The sequence below is a fragment of the Piliocolobus tephrosceles genome, chromosome 6 (assembly GCF_002776525.5).
Source record: "Piliocolobus tephrosceles isolate RC106 chromosome 6, ASM277652v3, whole genome shotgun sequence".
NCBI classification, from domain to species: Eukaryota; Metazoa; Chordata; class Mammalia; order Primates; family Cercopithecidae; genus Piliocolobus; species Piliocolobus tephrosceles.
In genome coordinates this window covers 40,953-54,100 of record NC_045439.1, presented here as the reverse complement: position 1 = coordinate 54,100, position 13,148 = coordinate 40,953, and the positions used below count along the sequence as shown (strand labels likewise).

The 13,148-nt window shown below is 52.6% G+C and overlaps 1 protein-coding gene and 1 long non-coding RNA gene across 2 annotated transcripts in view; one reads left to right on the top strand and one right to left on the bottom strand.

The window, feature by feature from the left end:
- CCDC85C (coiled-coil domain containing 85C) overlaps positions 1-336 on the bottom strand; it is a 93,643-nt gene extending 93,307 nt beyond the window's left edge. The window contains 2 exon segments of the mRNA XM_023205604.2: positions 1-2; positions 5-336. The exon segment at positions 1-2 is cut by the window's left edge and continues 721 nt beyond it. Of these exon segments, the coding sequence (XP_023061372.2) occupies positions 1-2; positions 5-62 (60 nt within the window). The 5' untranslated portion in view covers positions 63-336.
- Positions 337-650: 314 nt separating this feature from the next.
- Positions 651-13,148, top strand: part of LOC111538290 — a 21,837-nt gene continuing 9,339 nt past the window's right edge. The window contains exon 1 of the long non-coding RNA XR_002730294.2: positions 651-710. This is a non-coding gene — a long non-coding RNA (uncharacterized LOC111538290). The remainder of the gene's footprint in view (positions 711-13,148) is intronic.

Sequence of the window (13,148 nt, the reverse complement as noted above, 5' to 3'; positions counted from 1 at the left end):
TCGTCCGGCACCTGGCTCAGCTCCTCCGACGCCGCCGCCGCCGTCGCTGCGGGCTTCGCCATGGCGGGGCCGTCACCGCGGCATCGCCCTCGCCCGGCCGGCGCTTCCCCGCGCCGGGGCTCCGCTGGGCCGGTCCGCGCGCGGGCGGGGGGCGACCGGGGGCGCGTGCGGCCCGCCCCGCCGCCTTGCGCGCCCTCTCGCCGCGCCCGCCGGGGCTGCCCGGGAGCCCGCGCGCCTCGGGGCTGACGAGCGGAGGCGGCTGCTGCGTCGGCGGCCGCGGAGCCGGGCGCTCTCAGGGCTCTGGCGAGGCAGGCGGAGGCCCGCCCCCGGCCCAGCTCCGGGAGCCCCCGCCGCCCCGCCCACCCCGGGCGGAGAGTGGGCGGGGCTCCGAGGCCCGGCCCCGCCCCCGAGGGCGACGGGGAAGCAGAGGAGCGGCCCCCGCCGTCCCCCTGCGCGGTGCCGCCCGCCCGGCCGGTGCCCTCTCAGAGGCGCGTTCCGGCCGCGGTCCCGCCCTCCGGGCCGTGCGATTGGGCCGCTCCAGGGGTGTGCGGGAGGGGCGGGGCGCGCGTGGGGGGAGCCGCGGGGGTGGTACGGTCCATCCGCGGGGTTTCCGACCCCGCCCGCAGCCGGCTCCCGGCGGTTCAAGTTTCTGCGCCCAGAGGACGCGGCCTTGGCCAATCCCAGGGCTACAGGGCGCTTTTAAAATGCAGGTACGACTGCGGGGAGGGGGACGGTGGGAAAGGTAGGGCCGGGCTTCCCTTAAAGGCGACGCGCAGAAATAGCAGTCGAGCCCCCTCCCGGGCCCGCGTCCCCCGCCCTCCTCCCTCTCCCCAGATAAACAAATACCCATGATCTGGGCTACGGCGCCCCTTCTCCCTCCCGGGGGCACCAGAGTTCAGGGCAGTCGGAGACTCAGCGAACAATAGGACTGTGACATGGGGGTCGCTCTTTCCCGCAGCAGGGCGGCTCTTTGTCCCCTTTCCTGCCCCCAGGCACCTCCGCCCCCGTCCCCACCCGGGTCTCCTGCCGGAGCGCGCAGCAGGGCTGCGTCTCCCCTCCTAGCCCGGGGCTGAGCTAAACGCTGGCGTCCGCGCCCCGGCAGGGCCAGGGCCTTGCCAGCCGCGTCCCGCAGCGCGGTCCGTACTCTCTGCCCCGATGGGGCGAGAGCGCCGGGAACCTGCCCCCTGCCCGGAGCGGCGCTCGGAGCCACGCTCCCCCTCCGCCCACTCGACCGCTAAGTCCCTGGGACTCGAGAGATAATCTGCATTTCGCGGGGTGGAAACCACTGGGAAGGTGGGAAGGTCTCCCACAGGGGCCTGAATGCCGGGGTCTGGGGGCGCCAAGCCGGCCACAGAACTGCCCACCGGCGGCCCTCGCGGGACCCCCGTCCTTCCCACTGCCTGTAAGTCTGTCTCGTTATCCTCCAGTCTCCAAAGCGCATTTACGGCGCGTCTACCGCCGGCAGGCGGGGTGGGGGGTGTCCCCTCCCCCGGAACCTGCAACGAGATCAAACCCGCGCACGCGACAGTGAGCGGCCCACTGCCAGGAGCGCGCGCCCGCGCAGCAGCTGATGCCCCGTTTACAGTTGCTACGCCGTTCATTCAGCTGTGTACTCAGCGCCTACTCGCCGAGGGGCCTGCTCCAGCCCCGGGGGATTCTGCAGGGCACCGGACTGCCCTCTGCGAGGGACTTGGCGTCCTGGGAGCAGGATGGGGAGAAGACAGACGAGCTAGATCACGATAAAACTTGCCTTAAGTGCTATGCGGGGCATTAAGTCGAGCTGCTGTCATAGAAAGCATAATCAGTTACTTTAGATCCAGCGGTCAGGGAGGTCGGGAGGCACATCTAAGCTGAAGTCTGATTGACAAGGTACAAAGATAAGGGGAAGGGCATTCCAGGCAGCGGGAACAGCCAGTGCCAAGGCCCTAGGGCTGGCCTGTTACGGGCCTGTTCCAAGGCCAGTGGGGCTGGGGGTTGGCCAGGGAAGAGGCGTGAGAGCTGAGGTCAGAGGTCAGAGGTCAGAGGGGCCAGATCATGTATGATTCCAAGGCAGCTGGGGAGGCAGTGGGGGTTTTAGCAGGGAAGCAACATGACCTCGTTTACCTTTTTAAGAGGCTCACCCTGACCCACATGTGGAAAAGAGATGGAGGGGAGTACCCAGAGAGGTCCAGATTCAGTATCTCGTCTCCCACCTGTTCGCCACTCTCTCCAGACAGATGCTCAGGAGAGGGTGGTGGGGAGAGGATGGGCTGAGCACAGCTTCCAAGGTTAAACCCAGGGATGCTGAGGGTCTCCCAGGATCTGCCCAAGTGAGCCAGCTCCTGAGGGGAGGGGACATCCTTCCCTCTGAGGCACTGCTCTGCTGGCCCAGCACAGCTCAGTTTGAGTTTAGAGAGGGAGGGGCTTTCAGCTTCTGCCTGGGGGAGCTGCAGGTCTGTCTTAACCCCCAGGAAGCCAGATTAACTTCAAGGAGCTCCTTGCAGGCTCCCTGCAGAATGAAGCCTGTGCAGAGTTGCTCCTGGGAGATTGAAGCGTAAACGTTGGATGCACCATAGGAAAAACCCACCAGCTCACCAGGAAAGTTGCTGAGATAGCACTGTGCTTTGTGAGAACCCCCTCCCCATTCATGCACAGCTCCAGGTGGTTCCTCGGGCCTGTTATCTCTGCCCCCTGATCCTCCAGAGCTAGCAGCTTCAGCTGAACTCCCAAGAAAAAAGAGAAGCCTCTATCTAGACGGGGTTTATTTGCATCATCTACAGGCTGTGTGGACCAAGGACCAAGAGTTCCTCTGTGGAGTCTTGATAGCTTTGCTCACGTCCTCAGGGTAGAACAAAGACAAGGTGCTAGCGGTGGTGGTACTGGGTGGCTTGAGGGAAGGTCTCTTTGCCCCCCACACGAGGGCTGGGAATGCTTGGGCAAAACAGGATAGGACCAGAGGAGGTGAGAGGGCCCAGGGCTGAAACAGGGTCCTGAAGGAAAAGGGACTTCCAGGCCAGAGCCACCTCCCGGAGGGCCCATATAATAGGGTCCAGGAGTAGGTGCCATGCCTCCACAGCCCAACAGAACCAGGAGCCCAAAATGTCATGTGATTTTTTTTTCTTTCTTTTTTTTTTTTTTTTTTTTTTGGTCTGAGACAGGATCTCACTCTGTCTCCCAGGCTGGAGTGCAGTGCAGTGGCACTATCTTGGCTCAGTGCAACCTCAACCTCCAGGCTCAAGAGATCCTCCCACCTCAGCCTCCTGAGTAGCTGGGACCATAGGCACTACCATGCCTGGCTATTTTCTTTTTTCTTCTTTTTTTTTTTTTCCCATAGAGACAGGGTCTCACTCTGTTTGCCAGGCTGGTCTCAAACTCCTGTGCTCAAGCAATCCAATCCTCCTGCCTCAATGACTTTGCTTCTTAAGCCCCTTGGTCATGACAATTCTGCTTTGTTACAAAAACAGTAAAACTGGCCGGGTGCGGTGGTTCACTCCTGTAATCCCAGCACTTTGGGAGGCCAAAGCGGGCGGATCACGAGGTCAGGAGATCAAGACCATCCTGGCTAACATGGTGAAACCCCGTCTCTACTAAAAATACAAAAAAATTAGCCGGGCATGGTGGCAGGAACCTGTAGTCCCAGCTACTCAGGAGGCTGAGGCAGGAGAATGGCATGAACCCGGGAGGCGTAGCTTGCAGTGAGCTGAGATCGCGCTCCAGAGCTCCAGAGCTCCAGCCTGGGCGACAGAGCGAGACTCCGTCTCAAAAAAAAAGAAAAGAAAACAGTAAAACCAAATCATGGTGTACTAACACAGTCATACTCTAGGTGCCCAGGAAAAGTAGTTGTGAGTCTTTTAAAAATAAAGGTGCCCCACCAACATTCTACCCTTCTTTTTTAAAAGAATCTCCCAGGATATGTGTGTTCATTTGTGAGAGCCAGCAGGGGCTGAGAACCGGTACACTAACACGTAGTAGACGCTAACACATGGTCGACAAAATACTCCAAAACCTAGGGCCTGTGGGGGGAATGCTGGTACAAGCTGGTGACAAGCAGAGTGTACCCCTCGCTTTCAGGGGGAATGGGCTTTCTTACTCTTTTTTGTGGTTGGGGCTCTGAGCTCCAACCCCAGAGGCGGTACCATGTGGTGTTTGCTGAGTGAATGTCAAACCTCTCAGTGCATAACAGACTGAGTCTGAGGCCTTCATTTTGAAGGTGAGGAAAAACAGAGCCCCAGAAGGGAGATGCCTTTCTCAAGGTCACTTTCATTCATTAGCTCAGTGAACATAGAGGAAATCTATGAGTATATATGCATTTATGCACAAACACAGTTAAATGGGCATGTATGTACACATTGCAATGCATTGTGGTAAGTACTGCCAACGAGAATGGCCAGAACACATCATTATAGGAGCGTGCTCAGGCACTGGGAATGGCTTCCTAGAGGAGTTGAATCTTGAAGGAGTTTGTCATCCTGTGGAGTGGGGAGGAGGCTCCAGGTGGAGGAAGCAGTACAAGCAAAGGCCCAAAGGTGAGCAGGCGAGGGGTGTGGAGAGACACTATTACACCTTGCAGCTGGGGTATACAGGACGGAACAGCAGGGTGGGGAAAGTCGGGAAGAGGTTGAGCGATGGAGCTGGGCAGAGGAGGGTTTTGTGAGCCTCAGAAGGAAGCTGGGCCCTTTCCCTGGGGCCTCTGATATCTAATAATAGCAATGACAATGACAATAACCAACAGCACCTGCCACTGATCCTGGACTCGGTATACGCCAGTGATTCTAACCTGCCATCTTTTGAGGGTTATAATAAACCTATGAGAAGGTGTCATTAGCCCTTTGAGGATTGAACATGGGTTCTTGTTGGCTTGGTTGTTTGCCTCCAAGAAGCTCAGATCATTGGGCGTGAACTTACAGGCAGTGTTCAGAGGCTTGTGGATGCCCAAGGACTCCGATATGGCCAACAGAGTATGTGGTGGTAGCTGAATCTTTTTCAGGACAGTGAGGCAATGGTGGCTGACCAGGTCTGGGCCAGACTATGAGGTATCATCCTGAAAGGCTGCCAGCAGCAAGTCAGGGTCCACTGAAAAGTGGTTAAGTGTCACTAATATGGACAATGTTGACTGGGCACTTTCTAGGTACCCAGCACTGTGCTAGAGTTAGATTGTCTCACTGACTCCTCACTGATATGGTAAGAACCCTCTGTTCTCATTTTATAGAGTAAGAATCTGAGGCTCACCCAGGTTAAGTCACTTGCCCAGAGTCATGTGGCTAGCAAGTGGCTGAATCAGGATTTGAACCCAGGACCATCTGAGCTCCAGAATGTATCCGACCCCACAGACTACTGTCTCCCACACCTCAGTTTCCTTTCTCAAAGAGGAGGAATGGGGTGGATGCTCTGCGATGTCTCTTCTGCTGTGACTCTGGTTCTGTGATGCTGGGTGTCGGCAAAGTGCCTGGACCCATGTTCACCACCCACTTCCTCCTCCTTCAGACTTTTCCACGTTGTGACCAAGGCTCTGTGACTCTGATGCCTCTGGATGGCACCTGTGGTCAGAGCTCTCCAGCTATTTCTACTGATAGATCACTGCGTGTCATTAGCTCAGTGTCCCAGCAACTCCATCACTGTCTGGCTGGGTGACCCTAGACTAGTCCCTTGTCCTCTCAGAGCCCCAGTATTCTCATCCAAGCCCTCCCTGACAGAGCTAGTGTCAAGCACTTGGCAGAGCTCTTGCAAAGCTCTGGGGAGGGGAGCCATGCTTCCTTTCCGATCCTCTGCCCCAGGACTGTCTTCCCATTTTCCAGAGGCAAACACTGAGGTCCAGTGAAACACAGATTGTCCAGGAAACCCCATGCTTGTCCCTGGCAGGCTGTGCTACAAAGGATTCTGGGTATGGCCCTGGACTGCCACCTTCTTCCTTCTGGGTGGGTCCAGCCCAGAATATGGAGATCCTCAAGAACACAGAGTTCAGAGGCCATGTGTCTCAACTCCCACATTTATAGGTGGGAAAACTGCATGAAGCTGGGACTACCAGTTTCCCTACATGCTGGACCCCCAGGGGCAGCAGTGAGAGGTCTAGGGCAGGATGGGTTCCTTCATCCCCACTGTTAACCAGTGTGCCAGGCAACTTTCTGGAGCTCAGGAAGTCCACACTGCACAGGACGGCTGCCTAGAACTGCTGATGCCGCAGGGCAAGGGTGAAGCTGAAGTCCAAAGGGCCTCATGTGTTGGCCAAAAACCTCAAGTATCATCTGATGGCAGTGGCGAGCCACAGAAAGGCTTAGAGCAGAGGAGAGATCTGGCCAGACTTGTGTGTGATTAGAAAGCACCTAACAGGAGGTTTGAGGGGAGATCCACTGAGACTAGCAGACAGTGTGAGAGGGCTTTAAGGCCAGGCAGGCCAGAGCCAGAGCCAAGTGGGAATGGAAGTAAAGAGATCGATGGGGCCTCTCAGCATCTGAACCCCTCCCTTTCCATGACTTCCCAACCAGAGCCATGGAAATTCTCCCCCTGCCCCTTTAGCTGCTGACATCTCCTCATACCATCGCCTGATGGAGCAAGGCAAGAGGGAGGCTCAACATACTGGGGCTGGGGATAGTAGAGCTGGCTATCGCCTTGATGCACTTAACATTATTCTTATGATGAACTGGTTCATATTAACAGAGAACACTGAGAAGCATATGCCTGGGAGCCCACCACCCAGACTAAATTATCACTACTTCTGCTTCTGATGCTCCTGCAGCCCCTCCTGGTCACAGGTCCCAGCCTTCCCTGACCCAAGGGTATCTAGGAATCTCAATGTTTTATTGGTTATTCCTGTGCTTTCAGCTTACCATATTTCTCCCTTATAAGATCATATTTAGACCAGGCACTGTGGCTCACACCTGTAATCCCAGCACTTTGGGAAGCCAAGGCAGGCGGATCACTTGAGGTCAGGAGTTCGAGATCAGCGTGGCCAACGTGGCAAAACCCCCATCTCCACAGAAAATACAAAAATTAGCCAGGTGTGGTGGCAGGTGCCTGTAATCCCAGCTATTCAGGAGGCTGAGGCAGGAGAATCGCTTGAACCCAGGAGGCAGAGGTTGCAGTGAGCAGAGATGACACCACTGCACTCCAGCCTGGACAACAGAGCAAGACTCCATCACACACACACACACACAGAAAAGGATAGTGTTAGATTTTGCATGCTTTTGAACTCTGTCTTCGTGGTATGCTACTTCATGTGTCCATTTGCAGCATGCTTCTGTGCTCATTATGTTGGCACATGTGGCTGTAGTTCATTCGTTTTCATAGCCATGTAGCAAGGTTGCTCAACCTCAGCATGTTTGTAAGGGTCTATTCTGTGCATTGTAGGACATTCACCAGCAGCCCTGGCCTCCACCCATTTGATGGAAGTAATACCCCTGTCCCCAGTTTTAAAAACTAAAAATATTTTCATACATTGCAGAATTGCCCTTGGCTAAGAACCACTGCTATCTTAGATCCACTGCATGCATATATTACCTTTACTTTTCTCCTATTGAAGGACATTTGTTTCTAGTTTTGTTTGTTTGTTCGTTTGAGACTCTGTCACCCAGGCCAGAGTGCAATTGTTCAATCATGACTGACTGCAGCCTCAACCTCCTAGACTCACTCAAGTGATCCTCCTGCTCCCCACTCGGCCTCTTCTCGTCTCTCTTCCGATCTAGGCTCCAGAACCATTGCATCTGTGTGACTGCAGCCTAACCTGCCTTGCTTCACTCAAGTGATCCTCCTGCCTCAGCCTCCCAAAATGTTGGGATTTCAGGTGGGAGCCACCATGCCCAGCCTAGTTTTTGGGGTTTTTTTTGCTCCTACAAGCAATGCCCTGTGAACCCTCTTATACGTGTCCCAACGCACATAAGTATGAACTTTGCTCACATCTATACCAAGACAGAGAATGGCCGGGTCACACAGTATACACAGGTTGGCTAGACAGTGCCAAAGTGCTCTCCAAAGAGCTGGGGCTAATTCACACTCCTGCCAGAAGGATATGGGGTGTGCCTTGCCCATCCTTGGTGATGTCTGGGGTTGTCACTCTGGTGGAAAGTCATGCTTGTACTTTCCTTAACCTGCTTTGTCTTTCTTGAGGCTCTGTATTAATTCATTCTCACCTGCTATAAAGAAATACCCAACACTGAGTAATTTACAAAGGAAAGAGGCTTGATCGACTCACAGTTCCGCATGGCTGGGGAAGCCTCAGGAAACTTACCAACCACGGTGGCAGGAGAGAGAATGAGAGCCGGGCGTTGGGGAGAGCTCCTTATAAAACCATCAGATCTCGTGAGAACTCACTGACTGTGAGGGAAACCGCCCCTATGATTCAACTATCTCCACCTGGTCCCACCCTTGACAGGTGGAGATTATTACAGTTCAAGGTGAGATGTGGGTGGGGACACACAGCTAAGCCTCATCAGGCTCTCAGAGCACAAGAGAAGCCCAGGCCAAATTTCATACTGGAGGTGCCCCATGTATTAGGAAGGAAACCCAGAAGAAGAAGAGGAAACAGCACAGCAGGTTGACTCACTTGGGATTTAATTGAAGTATCTGTATTAATCAAACTGATGCTTTCACAGGTACACAAATACAATGTAACATGATTTATGCTACTTATAAGATTTATGCTACTTATGCTACTTACAGGGTTTACATCAAGTGACAAATTCCAGGCCCCAGACACATGGTGTTCCTTTGAGTCCAGCTGTACACTTCTGTAACTGTTGCACCACTCTGCTGGGAGTGGTGAGGCCCAGGCCCACCCACGATATGGGGGTGTTTCTGCCTCCTCCCCAGCTGTGCCCTCCTGGAGGATTAAGCCTTATTTTTCTCTGGGACCCTCAGTGCCTGGCCCCGGGGGTGCCCTAGGGGAATCTGCAGCTGCACCCTCTGGGTCAGGTACCTCCAGCCCCCACAGCCTCTGGATGGCACACGTGCCAGGCCTTGGGTGCTGCCCTAGGCCTGAGGTCTACAACCCCACAAAGCCGCCCCACCTGGCCCTGCCCTGGCCTGCCTGCTGCAGAGATCTGAAACCAATCTCCTCCGGTGCCTGAATATTTCATGCAGTGAGGGTGGAATGAAAGTCGCAAAGACCTTAATTGTTAATGCGGGTTCTGCTGGCCTGCAGCCCTCCCAGCCCCTCCTGTTTGATACAACAACAGCAGTAACAGTAATTCTCCTGCACCCCAGGCCTTGTCTTGACCTGCCCTGGGTGAGGCTGGACTGAAATGAAGTTGCCTGAGGAGCCCCAGCTGGCCAGAGAGAAGTGGTGACACAAGTAACCACAACAACCAGACCAGGAGGCCCACTGTTCCCCAGTGACAAACTTCTTTTTGTTTTTTATTTATTTATTTATTTATTTTGCTTTTTTAAAATAAGCCTTATAATTTTATTTTTGAAACTCCATGCATGTGTTTTTTTTTTAATTAATTTTTTTTAGACAGAGTCTCACTCTGTCACCCAGGCTTGAGTGCAGTGGTGCCATCTCGGCTCACCACAGCCTCCACCTCCTGGGTTCAAGCAATTCTCCCACCTCGACCTCCTGAATATCTGGGACTACAGCTGCATACCCACACCCCGCTAGTTTTTATATTGTTTGTAGAGGCTGGTCTGGAACTCCTGGGCTCAAGCGATCTGCCACTCAGCCTCCCCAAGTGCTAGAATTATAGGTGTGAGCCACGTCACCAGGCCTGAATGTGTTTTTAAATTTAAAGTTCCAGGCCAGGCACAGTGGCTCACTCCTGTAATGCCAGCACTTTGGGAGGCCGAGGTGAGCAGATCACTTGAGGTCAGGAGTTCGAGACTGGCCTGGCTAACATGGTGAAATCCCGTCTCGACTAAAAATACAAAAAAAATTAGCCAGGCGCAGTGGTGCACGCCTGTAATCCCAGCTACTCAGGAGACTGAGGCAGGAGAATCACTTGAACCCAGGAAGGGGAGGTTGTAGTGAGCTGAGATCATGCCATTGCACTACAGCCTGGGCGACAGAGTGAGATTCCATCTCAAAAATAAATAAATAAAATAAAAATAAACTTAAAATTCCTAGCATAGAGCCTGGGAACTCAGTTAATGTTTGTTGAATGAGTGAATGATAAAGGAGGAAGCTGAGTTAAGTAGAAAAATCCTGGATGTAGAGTCTGTGTCTCTGGCCTGACCCTTACCAGCAAAGTGGCCCTAGGCAAAGCTGCACCTCCTCTCTGAGCCTCTGGATCAGGACCTAAAAACAGGACCATTTCATCCTCCTTGCAGGATGAGGAGATAGTCAAGTGACAGGAAAAGGAGGTGTGAACCCCAGGCCACACGGTGGGGCGGGAGGGGATGCTCTCCTCGGGAAAGGGTTAAGTCCTGTGGGTGCCCCGGAGCCCATAGTCTTCTGAGCGTCTGAAAACCGCACTGAAGAGCCAAGCCTTCTCTCAAGAGTAGCTCGCCCAGCTCAGCCCCAACACCAGGACACAGAACTCTGCAATGAGGATCTCAGCACCCTGAACTCACAGAGCCCCTGTGAGCAAACCAGAGCCCAAGAGGCAGCTAGCCGGTCAGGCTCTCGGAGCAAGGGCAGCAGGTCAGCCCTAGGACTCAGCCTCAGCCACCCTTAGAATCACCGAAAAGCATGTGAAATGCAGATGCTCAGGTCCCGCCCCAGACCAAGTCCATCAGAACCTTGGGAGACAGTGATTTAGCAGCCGAGCTGCTCTGGGCTACAGGAGGCACTTGTTTGTTGGCATCAGGCTGAGCTAGAAGGAGACACCCCCATTGCTGTGGGGGACCCCCCTCCCCAAGCATCTGACCTTAGAGATCTTTCTCTAAGGTTAACCAGATTCCCCAAATAATCCTCAAATGTGCTACTTCGAATGCATACGCCTAGTGACGCGGGAGGGGACGAGGGTTTCCGGAGGTTAGGATAGCGTTCACTTAATGCCCTGATTTTTTGTCCCATATCTCATGGGATAAAATGAAAGGAAAGAAAGTAATAAACATATGAAATAAAAAAAAAAATCTGAGACTCATGGACACAAGTCTCCCCATAAAAAGGGCCAGCAGAGAAGTGGAAAAAAGACCATATTGGGCACATTATTGTAAAACTTCACAACACCAGGGTTGAGAAAATCCTCAAACCATGGTGGGTAGAGTGCAGAGAAAAGGAATCAGAATAATGTTGACATTCTCAACAGCAAGTCCAGAAACTAGAAGGTCATGAAGTGATGTCTGAACATCCTGAAGGAAAACTATTTCAGTACCAATGCAGTCCAGTGGGAGGGTAGAGTGAGACATTTTCCAATTAAAAAAAAAGAAAAATTATTTCCCAGACACTCTTGCTCTAAAATTAGGAATTAAACCAAGAAATAAGACATGAAGGCCAGGCACGGTGGCTCACGCCTGTAATCCCAGCACTTTGGGAGGCCAAAGGGGATAGATTGCTTGAGCCCAGGAGTTCAAGACCAGCCTGGGCAACATGGGGAAACCCTATCTCTAAAGAAAATGTAAAAACATGGGCTTGGTGGTGCATGACTGTGCTGCCAGCTACTCAGGAGGCTGAGGTGAGAGGGTTACTCGACCCGGGAGGTTGAAACTGCAATGAGCTGCGATTGTGCCACTGCACTCCAGCCTCAGTGGCAGAGTGAGACCCTGTGTCAGAAAGAAAGAAAAGAAAAGAAAGGAAGGCAGTTAAAAGAAAAGAAGAAAGAAAGAGGGAGAGAGGAAAGGCAGAGAGGAAAGGAAGGAAGAAAGAAAGGAAGAAAGAGAAAAAAAGAAAGAGAGAGGAAAGAAAGAAAGGAAAAAAGAAAGAAAGGAAAGAAAGAAAAAGAAAGAAAGAGAGAAAGAAAGAAAGAGAAAAAGAAAGAAAGAAAGAAAGAAAGAAAGAAAGAAAGAAAGAAAGAAAGAAAGAAAGAAAGAGAGAGAGGAAACGAAACAAGACATGCGATTCAGACACACAGAGGCCCAGGGTGAGGGCTTTGCAGACAGAAGCAATCAGCGCAGATTAGAAAAGGAGGCTCCCAAGCTTATGGATTCCCTTGCTGGGGGTGCTTGGCTGTTTGGAGAGGAATATTAGAGCTCTGTCAAAGTTTGGTGAAAAGCCCAGAAAAAAACCAAGCAAGTCAAAACAAGGAGGCAATTATTAATCCCCAGGGAAACCCAGAAGTTGCACAAGGAAGGAAATCCAATCAGGCCATACCATGGCTCAGCTGGCCATAATGTTTACATAGAGTCACGTGCTGCTTCGTCACATTTTGGTCAGGGTCACACACACCATGGTGGTCCCGTCAGATAATACTGTGTTCTTCCTGTACCTTTCCTATGTTTAGACACACACATTCTTGCCATTGTGTTACAGTTCCTACAACATTCAGTACAGGCCCATGCTGTACAGATTTGTAGCCTAGCGGCAATAGGCTAGACCATCTGGCCTGGGTGTGTAGTGGGCTATCCCATCTAGCATTGTATGCTCCATGACAATGATGACAGCACCTAATGACGCATTTCCCAAATCATATCCTTGTCGTTAAGTGATACGTGACTGTAGCGTAGCGTAATATGTAAACAATACTAATTTGACCAGAAATTATGGTGTAGCAATCTTAGGAGGATAGGGGAGGGGATTGGCCTGTGTGGGGAGGGGTGGGGACGTAAGTGGCCTGAAGCCTCCTCATCCGTAAGAGAAAGGCAAGTGAGAGTGTCAGAAGCTGGAGAGCCAGTAAAGAACAGTACAAGTGTGTTGTTTTCAAATCTAGAGAAAAGTTGCAGAATCAAATATAGAGAAAAGTTGCCTCTGGGAACGAGGAATAGGGTAGAGAGAGAACGCAGGGACTTTTTTTTTTTTTTAATAAGCTTTATAGTTTTATGTTTGAAACTCTGTGTATGTGTTTTTAAATTAAAAAAAATAATAATAAGCCTATCATTGGACCTCTCCTTGCAACAATGGAAGCTAGAGGACAGCAGAACGATCAGTTGCCTTTAAAATCTGGGGGAAGGCCAGGCGCGGTGGCTCAAGCCTGTAATCCCAGCACTTTGGGAGGCCGAGACAGGCGGATCACGAGGTCAGGAGATCAAGACCATCCTGGCTAACACGGTGAAACCCCGTCTCTACTAAAAAATACAAAAAACTAGCCTCCCGAGTAGCTGGGACTACAGGCGCCCGCCACCTCGCCCGGCTAGTTTTTTGTATT